This window comes from Molossus molossus, unplaced genomic scaffold (genome assembly GCF_014108415.1).
Source record: "Molossus molossus isolate mMolMol1 unplaced genomic scaffold, mMolMol1.p scaffold_m16_p_7, whole genome shotgun sequence".
Taxonomy (NCBI): domain Eukaryota; kingdom Metazoa; phylum Chordata; class Mammalia; order Chiroptera; family Molossidae; genus Molossus; species Molossus molossus.
Window position 1 is genome coordinate 17,829,018 of NW_023425401.1, and position 12,690 is coordinate 17,841,707.

Genomic DNA, 12,690 nt, shown 5'->3' on the forward strand with positions numbered 1-12,690 from the left:
CCCTCTTCATCGTCAACGCCATCTGCAGACTGTCCACTGAGATCCCACAAGCCCAAAGGATGCAGCGTGAAAAGGCAGAACTGACTCGCTCTGTCCGTTTTCACGGATTTCCTCTGAACCACATTCCTCCCTGAAGTCTGGACACCAGGCTCGGGACCATTTGCTGACAAGAGGTGGGGGGTGTCCCTCAGCGGCCACTTCAAGGCCAGTCTATGCACCTCTTTTCCACCTACAGTTAGTCTCTGCCCCGTCTCGTCCAAGTCTGTGGCTTCCACATCACGTATGTGCTCGTGACTCTTGATTCTCTGTCACTCCCTCAACTTCTCCCCTGAACCCCAGATGCCCACTGGCAATGCCAACTGACCCCAAATTCCTCCCTGGGCAGGCATATCTAACGAACATGCCTCAAACCTAGTCTTATCTTTTCCCTCAAAATCTGCTCCACCACAGTCCTCCTTATTCAGTAAACTCCATTCTGCACTGGCCAGACTGACTCAGTTGGTTGGAGTGTCGTCCTGTGCACTGGAAGGTCGCAGGTTCGATTCCTAGTCAGGGCACGTGCGTAGGTGGTAGGTTCATATGGGAGGCAACTAATCAATGTTTCTCACATTGATGTTTCTTTCTTCCTCTCTCTCCCCCTTCCTCCCTCTCTAAAAATCAGCTATTTCCCCTCAGAGTAAAAGCCAAAGTTCTCATAACGGCCTCCTTAGGAGACGGTGGAGAGCCACGAGGTGTGGCCAACAAGTGGCTGGACCCGGAGGCACCGACAAATAATGGTGGCCACGCGGAGCGGCCAGAGCGGCCTTTCTGTTTCATCAACTATCTCACGTTCCAATCTCTTCCCTCGGGAACGAGAACAGGGAGAGCTACAGACGTTACAGGTAGGTCACGCCAATTTCTCCACTTAAAATGCTTCACAAAACAATACGTAAAGCTCTTTCAGGCCACACAAGAGGTTTTAAGTTACATGTCTTTGCTCTTTTTCTAAACGAAATGAAAAGATCTTCAGTACAGTGTGTAACCTTAAAAGCAATCACCTCCACCAGGCTGTGTATCTTGCAGCCGTCTTCCTGGATGAGCTTGTACCTCTTGGTGAACAGACCCGCCCTGTCCTCCAGCGGGAAGGCGGGCTCCCTGCTGGGCTCCCTGCTGGGCTCCCTCCTGGGCAGCAGCGTGCACTCAGCCCAAGCCCTCACGGTGTGCTGGATGGCTTGCACGTTGTTCTGCGTGAGCTCCACTCTGCGCTCCAGCTCCGAGGTGGCCGTTCTCACCCTCTCGATGTACCCCCAGCAGTCACCCTGCCACGTCAGCGAGGTGGTGGCTGCTTGCAGTTGCTCATCCACCGCCCTCAGCTCGTCTTCGACCAGAGGGTATTCGACTTCCAGGAGAGACCGTTTCAGCTTATTATAGGCTTGCACAAGAAGTTCAAGATGTCCTGTGTACTGAGCAACGGAAACCCAAGGATGTTAAAGCTACTTTGTCCACCTGCGATGCATAAAACTACCACAGGTCTCCGTGTTAATCATTAAAATTCAAAACGTTACTGTTCAAAATATGCCCCCATATATACGAACACAAACCTTTAAAATAGTGTCTCTCTTTTTGAAGAGGGCTAAAGCTGAATCCGGTATGTCTGACTTCTTCAACATCAAGAGGTATTTCACTTCCCTCAAGACAGCCACTAGCTATCGAAAGACAATCGATGTTTATTGCATATCATTCTATTTTTAGCACAAGTTAAAATCAAAACACTTCAGTTTTCATCCAATAATTACTATATTTTCTTTCTTTTTTTTTTTTCTTTTTATCCTCACCCGAGGACATTCTTCCGTTCTTTGTTCAGATAGAGTAGGAGGGAGAGAGAGAGAGAGAAACATCGACGTGAAAGGGACACATTGAGCGGTTGCCACCCACACAACCCAACCAGGGTCAGGGACAAACTGCAACCAAGATACGTGTCCTTAGCGGGAACCGAACCCTGGTCTCTCTGGACCGCAGGCTGATGCTCTAACCACTGAGCTAAACCAGCCAGGGGCAATAATTACTATATTTTCAAATGGTCAAGGTAAAGAGGCTTCTGTCTCATATGCTTGTTAAAAGCAACAATCATACACTCCACGGAAGTATAAATACCAAAGGTACAAATCAGGGACTATGGCCCACGGTCAGAGAAAGAATTCAAGCCAGAGACAGACATATGCACACCAAGATGACAGTGGAACTCTGTCAGTGGACTTCGGTCTTTTCCCAGTACCTAGAATGCTTGTTTCGAAGACACAAGTTTGTTCCAATGTGATCGATATACTAGGGAGTGATCTGAGCATACCACAAATTTCGTCTTCACTTATCTGTAATTTCATCAGCAAGAAACACAAGGTAAATGCTAAACACTGCACCCGACTGAGCTGAAAGGCTTAGGAATACGCAAAACGCTCATGGACACACCTCAGACGTCCACTGGGTACCTCATTTTAGCGGTACAACTTCCTGCCTGCTTTCAGACAACCCTGTTTCCGGTTTACAACAACGTGCAAGTTGTAACGTTTCCAACACCCACTTCCATAAGCAAACTTCCGGTCTTTGTCTAGGGAAAGTGTCATATTTATTATAGTATTTCTGTATTACTTGCCCATTTAAAATGTATAAAACTATGCTACTGTTTTCCCTAGGTAACTATTTTCTCACTGTATCACTGACAATGTTTTGAGTCCTGCACCTCTAACCCTTTACCCCCACTATAAGTCCTGTACTCTTAACTGTGCAGTCTTTCATAATCCGGCGATCTTAACAGACTGTACCCCTGTATCACACACCATGCTTAACTGTGCAGTCTTTCATTATCCAGCGATCTTAACAGGCTGTACCCCTGTATCACACACCATGCTTAACTGTGCAGTCTTTCATAATCCGGCGATCTTAACAGGCTGTACCCCTGTATCACACACCATGCTTAACTGTGCAGTCTTTCATAATCCGGCGATCTTAACAGGCTGTACCCCTGTATCACACACCATGCTTCATAAGGCAAACCAGTTGACTTCCCTAGGTTGTCACTCCCTAGCTTAACTAGTACAATATATTTTGTGTTTATAATCTATATTTTGTGTATTTATAATCCCTTCAGGTAGTATCATAGGAATTATCCCTAAAACATCTCAGGGATTTAGTTTCTCCATGCTGGTTTTATGAAATCAGAAAGCTGAGGGAATCCTCAGCTCTCTGGTCATATATTTATGTATGTGTGCTGAGGTTTATAAACAAAATTAAGTGGTGGTATTCTTTGTAATATTCCAGGGAAACAGATCAGAATTTGGGTACAGATCATAACGATCAGACTCACCGAGGCTACCTTTCCCCCTCCTAGGCACACATTCAGAACATGTGAAGGGCAGGGCCACAGCTACACATGAATATATCATCTTCACTATCTAAAAGTTCCGCCAGATGTTTCACTAGTCTTTCTTGAAACAGTGACTCAGACATGGCTATTCTTATACGCTTGTCTTTCCCTGTAAGGACATTAATGTAGGGAAACAGAAAAGAAAGCTACCTTTGTGACTCCTATAAGTCCTCAGTCCTGGAGGTAGGTTGTTTGCAATACATACATTGTATTTAACATATCGCCATTATATGTGACTCTATACATATAAACACATGTATATATAAAATTGGTATTGAGGTACCTGTACTTTTATTATTACATATAGCATGCAATGAAATTGTGAGAAAACGTAAAATTTCTCTGTTACATGGTTTATCATGGGATAACAAAGAATCTGTTCAATAAGGGTAAGTTTCCCAGATATTATTTACCTGTCATTATTATTTTTGGTATTTACATGTTATTTTATATTTTTTTGAAGGTTGTTTTATAGAAATTACCATCAATTTAACCAACATATTCAAGTTTATTGTCCCTTTGATATACATTATGACAATCAAAATTCACCACTGTCCACCCACAGCATGACCAAAGGTCTTTTTCATTCTACACAGTCTATGGATTCCCCAAATCTTAACTTATACAATAAAATTTTAATTAACTAAAAATACTGGCATATGTGCTATGAATATAATTCAAGCCAGAAAACATAATAAAAGACCAATGATTCCATTCAATGGAGCCAACATTTATTAAGTATATGAAGTATTACCGAGTGCCAGACATTATGTTAGAAACACAGAACACAAATATAAAATAAAATGTACCCTACTCTCAAGTAACTCATTATCAAGTGAAGGTAAAAGTGGTAAATAAATAATTATGAGGCAAAATAGAGAATAGTAAATATAGAATTTGAGAAACAAATCTCTAAAACAAAGATCTAACAGAAGTTGTTTTCTGTTATATTCCTCATAGCACTGATATTCTCACAAAATAAAATATAAATTAAAGCATCACGGATATACTTACAATAAAAATTACATCTACTAAGCATCTTAAAAACATCGTACCCCTACCTTTGGGTCAAAGTTGACACTGAGAAGACCATTTATGGCACTGAATTTAACCAAGGGTTGATTCAAATTGAATTCACAGATTTCATCCACATTATTTTTCCATTCATTATAGATACGATTTTCAAATTGGTCTAGTAGAGTTGTCATTTCAACGTACTTCTGGTGAACTAGGGCATCATCAGGAATCTCTGAGAATCTGTAGGAAAATGGTTTTTCCACTTTTCTATGATTAGATAGGTTTTAGCCTAATTACTTTATAATAATACACAATACAAAATATAATAAAATACATTATAAAAATGAGGAAGAGAAACAAGGCCAAATAATGCTATGATTGTCTTTGCCTGAAAAGATATAGGCATGAGCCTGGCTGGTGTTGCTCAGTGGTTAGGGCATCGGCCTGCAGACCAAAGAGTCACGGGCTCGATTCTGGTCAAGGGCACGAACCTCGGTTGTGGTTCATCCCTGGCCCTGGCTGCGGTCTTGCAGGAGGCGATCAGGCAATGTGTCTCCTCCACATTGATGTTTCTCTCTCTCCCCCTCCCTCCCTCCCACTCTGTCTGAAGATAAATAGAAAAAATATATATATCCTCAGGTGAGGATTAAAAAAAAAAAAAAAAAAGATAGAGTTATGAAATGAACAGAACTCCAAAGATTTTACTAAATGCCAACAGCAACAAGTTACCAATTCCTATAAGGAAAAGAGAAAGGTACAGAGGGCCCTGGCCGGTTTGGCTCAGCGGTTGGAGCGTCGGCCTGCGGTCCGGAGAGACCCGGGTTCGGTTCCCGCTAAGGGCATGTACCTCGGTTGCAGTTTGTCCCTGGCCCTGGTTGGTCGTGCGGGTGGCAGCCACTCGATGTGTCCCTTCCACATCGATGTTTCCCTCTCTCTCTCTTCCTCTCTCTCCCTCCCACTCTGTCTGTACAAAAAAATGGAGAGTTGTCCTCGGGTGAGGATAAAAAAAAAAAAAAATAAGAAAGGTACAGAGGTCTGCAAAATAGGAGGAATGTTAGTTCTTGAAGAAAGAAAAATAAATAAACTACAAACATACCGTGGGTGGAAAGGAAAAGTGAAAAGAAAAAAGAACACGGACCTGAAAACATGGAAATATATCAAGTTATATTAAACACATAATTACCATTATATGTTAAATATTAAACATAGTCCAAAACCTTTGGGATGAATCCTCCCCTCAGTGAGCCCAGCCAATGAAAGAGTTAAAGGAAATGATTTTTAATCTTCACCTGAGGATATTTTTCCATTTTTCTTCAGATAGACTGGGAGGGAGGGAGAGAGGGAGAAAAGGAGAGAGAGAGAAACCACAACCCTGACCAGGGCTGGGGATGAACTGCAACCAAGGTACGTGCCCTTGACCAGAATCGAACCTGTGACTCTTTGGTCCGCAGGCCGACGCTCTAACCGCTGAGCCAAACCGGCCAGGGCGGGAAATGACTCCTTAAGCACTACAATGAACAGCTCTTGCCCTGTATAAAATCAGCCACACCATGAGGATAAGCTGACCAGGAAAGAGGCCTGACCACTCACAGGTGCCGGAGGGACGCAAAGCTTGACCAGAACGTCTGAAGTCGTTCCAAGATCTCTTCGGCCCACTTGATGTTTCCCGAGGCAAACGGCATGTTCTTGTTAAGAACCACATTTCCACATTCAATCTGCAAATTGTTATTTTGGTGAAAAGGAAGAAAGGGAACATTTAATCAGTGCATTCCAACCTTGTACGCACTTGTTCTCCGTGGTACTTTTATAGGACAAATCTATACAATATGTGTGTTAAGTGACTTGATTAGCAGAAGAGTCGTGGTTCTTCATCTCCATAAGAAAGTCAACATAGAATCGAAGCAGAGATAACATTAAATAAGAGATATCATTAAATAAAGTCCTGGCAGATGGCCCTTACCCAGGAAGACGACGCTGTGGATGTGCTCAGCGTCACCCCTCACTCACCTGTCTCATGTGTTCGTTGTACAACTGCTTACACATGTCCAACTCGGCATTAAACATGCGCACCAGGGTGCTGTAATGGGGGCTGAAAATTTCCATGACAACTGGTTTCTCTAGAAAATTCCCAAATATGGTCAAAAGCTATAAAAATCAAAATTAAAGAAAGGTTAAGAACCATGGGTTAATACAAATACTCAGCTCACCATTTCTCCCATTAAATGTCTTACGTGACTAGAGATGAAGCAAACATACAGAACCCTACGTGTATCCTGCAACATCTTCAAATCTGAGCCTGGCCCTGGCCAGGCGGCTCAGTTGTTCAGAGAATCGTCCCATACACCAAAAAGGTTTCCGGTTTGATCCCTGCTTGGGGCTCATATGGGAGACAATCCATTGATGTTTCTCTCTCTCTTCCTCTCTCTCTAAAATCAATAAACATATCCTCAGGTGAGGATTCAAAAACAAAAAAAGGATTTATAGGTACTCTGTGTCTGTTCTTCCCTCCTACACATGTATTTTTTTTTTTTTTAAGAACAGTTTATTGATTTTTATTGAGAGAGGAGGGGAGAGGGAGACAGAAAAGTCAATCAGATGCCCCTACCAGGGCTGCAGCCTGCAACCTGTGTCCTGACTAGGAATCGAACCCGCAACCTTTCAGTGCCCAGGACGACGCCCACCAACTGAGCCACACCAGCCAGGACACGTGTATTATTTAGACATAGAATAGTCATATCAAGGACTTCTAGGTCACAGCATTACTAATCATGCCGGAAGCATCAGCTACAGAGACCACCCTGCCGGTGGCAGCCCATGGCCCACACCACCCAGCCACCCGACACAGAGGCCTGGGGCAGCGGTGACCTGCTCCAAGGACAAATCCTCTACGGACAGACAGTTCCTTCGACGTGAATGTCCTCTCTAAACTAACGCCTCGAGCTAATTAGATTCTCTCTCAGAAAGGGAGCCAGGCATGGCAGGCTGAACCTATGCTGGCAAAACTGTGAATGAACAGAAACTCCTGGCAAGCAGGGGAAGCCCATGACGAGGGAGGCAGCAAAAAGCAGGCGTGTGGCCTGAAACAGGACCGTTACCAGGCAGCAGAGGGTAAAGGTCCTCAAACTCCCCTTGCTCAGTCCACGGAGCCCCCTGGATCCAAACTAACCTTCACCACCATTCCACTAGCCTGCCTGGTGAGCCCAAGCCCAGGTTCCCACTGGCCTCCTGTCCCCTTCTCTGCCCCACACGGACCCCTCTGTGTGCCAGCAGGCGACCGCTTTCTTTACAAGCCAAACAATTAAAATACGTGATTTCTGTATGAGTAATGTTTACACAGTGTTGACAGCATGCCGGGCCCTACATTTTAAAGGGGCTTTACAACTGCTATTGCCACACGCTCCATTTCAAGAAACCAGTTACCCGGGAGCAGTAAGTTGCCCAAATTCACAGGGCGCTGGGAGAGGCGGCCTCGACCGCGGACGGCCTGCACCAGGGCCCGCCCTTCCCTGGACGGCCTCGCACCAGCCAAGGCGACGTGCAAAACCGTTATTTTATTATTTGCTTACTCTGCATAGGCTTCATAAAATGTTACTTCTTAGGCCTGTTGTGTAGATGTTTCCTTTGAAATCAAAAAAGATATCTTCTCAAAATAAGTGACAATCAATGTGGCAGTAAACTGTCCAATACCAAAGCTTGTGCCATGTTAGTCATGTGACAAAAGAGGTATTTTCCAACACAGCTTCATTGTACTCATTTAACATTTTGTAAACATTTCCATAAACTATATTCACTGAAAAAAATTTAGAAACCAACACAACGAAAAAGTAAACAAACTACAATGTAAATTTAACCGCGTCTTGGAGGCCAGTTTAGACAAACACGTTCTGACTTTTTTCCTGATCAGGCTAATTATGACTACTATAGAAACCACTAAATATTTTAAAATCTGCTTGGTTAGCTGCTGCCTAGCAAAAGGTAAATTACTAACGTTCTCCTCACAACCACTGTTTTGTTGAGTTGGGACTTCATGTTTCAATTCGAAAGTAAACACCGCCTGATAGATTTAACAGAGAAACACACTCTAACCACAGGAGGGAAATAGCTTACAACATTTGCTTTCCACCACCTCGCCTACCTGATTTGCTAAGTGAGACTTCACTCCAAGTATGAAAGAGAAAAGACAGAGAGAATATTCTTTGGGGAGGGTTAAAGTCAGAGTAGTAGTAAAAAAAAAAAAAAGAAGAAGAAGAATCAACCTTTTAGGCAGTAGACATTATAATTTTTCAACATTGCAATACATAATAATTGCCCTCCAGGGTGAGAATAAAGGTCATTTAAGCCTCTTGCTTCCTTGTCTGTGGAACTAAGAGCTATTTCATGAAGAGTACAGATGGTTGCCTTCATATCCACCTCAGGAAATTAAGGATGGACCCCTACTCTATGCTTCTTTCCCTAAATACTCCAATGGAGTTCTGCAATTTCCTTCTTCTACTTCTTTTTTTTTTTTTTTATCCTCACCCGAGGACATTTTTCCATTTTTTTGTTCAGGTAGAGTGGGAGGGAGAGAGAGGAACAGAGAGAGAGAGAGAAACATCGATGTGAAAGGGACACATCGAGTGGCTGCCACCCGCACGACCGACCAGGGCCGAGGACAAACTGCAACCGAGGCACATGCCCTTAGCGGGAACCGAACCCGGGTCTCTCCGGACCGCAGGCCGATGCTCCAACCGCTGAGCCAAACCGGCCAGGGCTCCTTCTTCTACTTCTTTTTTAAAATATGTTTTTATTGATTTGAGAGAGAGAAGAAGGGAGAGGGTGAGAGAGAGAAACACTGATGTGAGAGAGAAACATTAATTGGTTGCATCCTGTAGGCACCACCACCAGGGACTGAACCTACAACCTGGGTGTGTGCCATGCCTGGGAATCCAACAGGCGAGCATCCGGTGCACAGGCTGATGTCCAACCAACTCAGCCACATCGGCCAGGGCTCCCTCTGCTTGTTAGTTTCATTATGTTATATGGCTTTCCTAATGTGTGTCACGTGGTACATACTTATATTTTCCTAGCTTTGCCTCTCACAGAGATTGTTGTCATCTATTGCTGCCTGAACCATAGACACTTCATGTTGTCATCTATTGCTGCCTGAACCATAGACACTTCACAATGATATAGTTTTCAATTATATTGTGTGAACATTTTTCCAGACACCTTTGTTTTCTTACACATTTTAGTCTACTGTCATGCACATACACTGTAAATTGGAGAGAAACACCCATGAGTATTTTGTTTTGTTTTTTTGGTCAGTACCAACACCGTCAACTTTGAACTACAATTTTATACTGGGATAGACTTGCGATTGGTTCCAGGGCCCTCCTGGCCCTGTCTTTGCCAAGAGCAGGCACTGAATCGTGGTCTTCAAAGATGGATCTATAAGTACTGACTCCCTGGGACACAAAGTCCATGGTCAGAGTCCATCACCCCTCACCTATGGCAGAAACAGTCTTTTCCCCAAATACACACTCCTATCACTTTCCCCTTCTTCTCTCCCTGCAGTTCCCCCATCAGTGTGTCATTTCAGGACTCCGACTACCCATCAGTGACCTCACTCCAATCAGCTGCTCAGTGTCGGCTCTACAAGGCATCGCAGGTGTTCCAAATACGGCACAGACTGTGAGAGGAGCCCCGCCCTGCAGAGCGGGGGGAGGGGGGAGCAGGCGCTCAGCTTCTGCGTCTCAGTGGTCAGGGCACACGTAGTGCAGAGTTAAAGAAAAATACATGGCGCCCTGGCCAGTTTGGCTCAGCGGTTAGAGCGTCGGCCTGCGGTCCAGAGAGACCCGGGTTCGGTTCCCGCTAAGGGCATGTACTTCGGTTGCAGTTTGTCCCCGGCCCTGGTTGGTCGTGCAGGTGGCAGCCACTCGATGTGTCCCTTCACGTCGATGTTTCTCTCTCTCTCTCTCTCCCTCCCACTCTATCTGTACAAAAAATGGAAAAATATCCTCGGGTGAGGATTAAAAAAAAAAAAAAGAAAAGAAAAATACATGGCAATAAGATCACGTTGTTTAGAAAAAAACAGTCGGCATGTACCAGAACAGAATCCACATTAATGGTTGTGAGAAGGGGAAAAGAAAGACTTGAATTGGGAAAGGTAGGAGCCTTTGGAATTGAGACTTCACTTGACATCTTTCTTCCAGTTACTACACACACACAGATAAGGAGCTCCAGTCATAGAGAATGTGACAGACTACTCTGTAGCCATTAATAAAAAAATATTGCTGGATTCGGTTATAAAAGTGAGACAATGTTTATGATTCATTGCTAAGTGGAAAAGGTTACCAAGGGGGATCAGCATAGGATGTCTTTTTGTCAAAGAGAAATATGTATGCATATCTAGTCCGAGAAAAAGTGTGGCGGTATTAAATATGATAGTTTTTCTCGGAGATGGGATTACAGGGGGGTTTATCGTATAACGACAGGCTGTATATTTTGGCCGGTGGCATCTCAGTGTCATTCAGAGCTCTGAAAAAACAAAGAACTATTTGATCCCTATGAATCCTGTGTTAAAATGCTTGAATGGGGCTAGATGACATCGAGGCTTAACCACCATCTGACCAATTCATCTGAACTTGAAGATCAAAATCAAATAAATCTCACACTACGACTGTGTCTATTACAGAGTTCAGCGTCACCATTGTCAGCAAAATGTGCCCATGGTTCTCTGGCCATGTTTCTCCTAGTACTGAACCTCTTTTGCGACGTCGTCTGAATTTGTACTTGGCCTGCAATTCTCCTCTTTGACAAGCAAGTTTCACAGGATGTCCCTGTTCCCTACCTTACTTTCCCTTCGGGAGGACCATCAAGATGCTTTTCTTTTATGCAACTCATAATACATAAACACCATATTTCATCAATTCCATCACTAACATGCTTTCATGTTTTAACATCTCTGAAACTAGACTGTGTTCTATAATCAATGGCATGATGTTTTGACATTTTTCTTTATTGACACAAAATCGTCACGTGTCTGATGGGGAAGGGTATCTTAGACCCGATGAAAGGCAGTACATACATTGCTATTTATTTTAGTCTGAGTGATAAAGTAGGCAGGTGAAGCCAACATATGTAAACAATGGTGAAGAAAAGAAATTCATGAATTAGCAGATATCTTTCACTTTTCACTGCGGCCTAATCCCAGGTCAGTTCCTGCCTAGGCCACGCCAAACCCGCTCGACCCGTGTTTTGACCTAAGACACTGAATGCAAGAAAAAATCAACAGTGAAATGTCCTGGCCGGGTCCACAGTAAACTTCACGACTCCCTCGTGCATAATTAAAGTTTATAATTCAGGGAGCCGAACATGAAGAGACTCTGACCAGTTAACAGTTTACCTGGATCAGAAAGGAACACATCTATAATTAAAGTTTATAATTCAGGGAGCCGAACATGAAGAGACTGTGACCAGTTAACAGTTTTCCTGGATCAGAAAGGAACACATCTATCCTTTCGTCTCACAGTCTGAATCAGTTTTGAGTAAATCACCACGACGGCTTCTTAGGAACCCACCTTGAATGCAGCTTCCAAACCATTGCAGTCAAAGAAAGCTTCGCAAAGAATTGCCCCAAGCCTTCTCTCAAAATCCAAAGCTTTGGACTTAAACACGCCATAATCTCTTTCAAATTCCTGTAAGTATCAAAGCAAAGGATCAGTTTACACGAAGGAGGGCAGTAGTGGAAACAGCAATCACACCGGCACGCCCGCCTCCCTCCGGCTCCCTCTTTCTCGGGGGCTCCTTCTGCACAGCAGGACTGCGGGATGCAGAAGGACCTCCCTCCGCCCAGCTGCCCCAGTGGCCCACAGGACACCGACATGTCGCAGCCAGCCCATCTTTCCCCAGCTCGACCCGCCGTCAGTGCTCCGACCCACCAGCCGTCCTCCTCCCAATCCATTTGGATTACAGATGAAAAGCAAAGCTTTCATAAAAGGAAAAAAAAAACCAGCTCGTTCTCATTGTAACGTCAGTATATCTCTATGTTTACATAGGAAGTTCTTTTGTTTTTCTTTTTTTGTTGTTGTTCAGATAGAGTGGGAGGGAGAGAGAGAGAGAGAAACATCGATGTGAAAGGGACACATCGAGTGGCTGCCACCCGCACGTCCCGGGGCCGGGGACAAACTACAACCGAGGTATGTGCCCTTAGCGGGAACTGAACCCGGGTCTCTCTGGACCACAGGCCGATGCTCTAACCGCTGAGCAAAACCGGCCAGGGCTTGTTTTGTTTT

The 12,690-nt window shown here is 44.2% G+C and overlaps 1 protein-coding gene across 1 annotated transcript in view; it reads right to left on the minus strand.

Moving 5' to 3' along the window:
• DNAH11 (dynein axonemal heavy chain 11) overlaps window positions 1-12,690 on the minus strand; it is a 293,033-nt gene that overhangs the window by 249,312 nt on the left and 31,031 nt on the right. Inside the window, 6 exon segments of the mRNA XM_036246718.1 lie at window positions 1,038-1,442; window positions 1,581-1,685; window positions 4,462-4,657; window positions 6,008-6,132; window positions 6,425-6,562; window positions 11,977-12,093. Of these exon segments, the coding sequence (XP_036102611.1) occupies window positions 1,038-1,442; window positions 1,581-1,685; window positions 4,462-4,657; window positions 6,008-6,132; window positions 6,425-6,562; window positions 11,977-12,093 (1,086 nt within the window).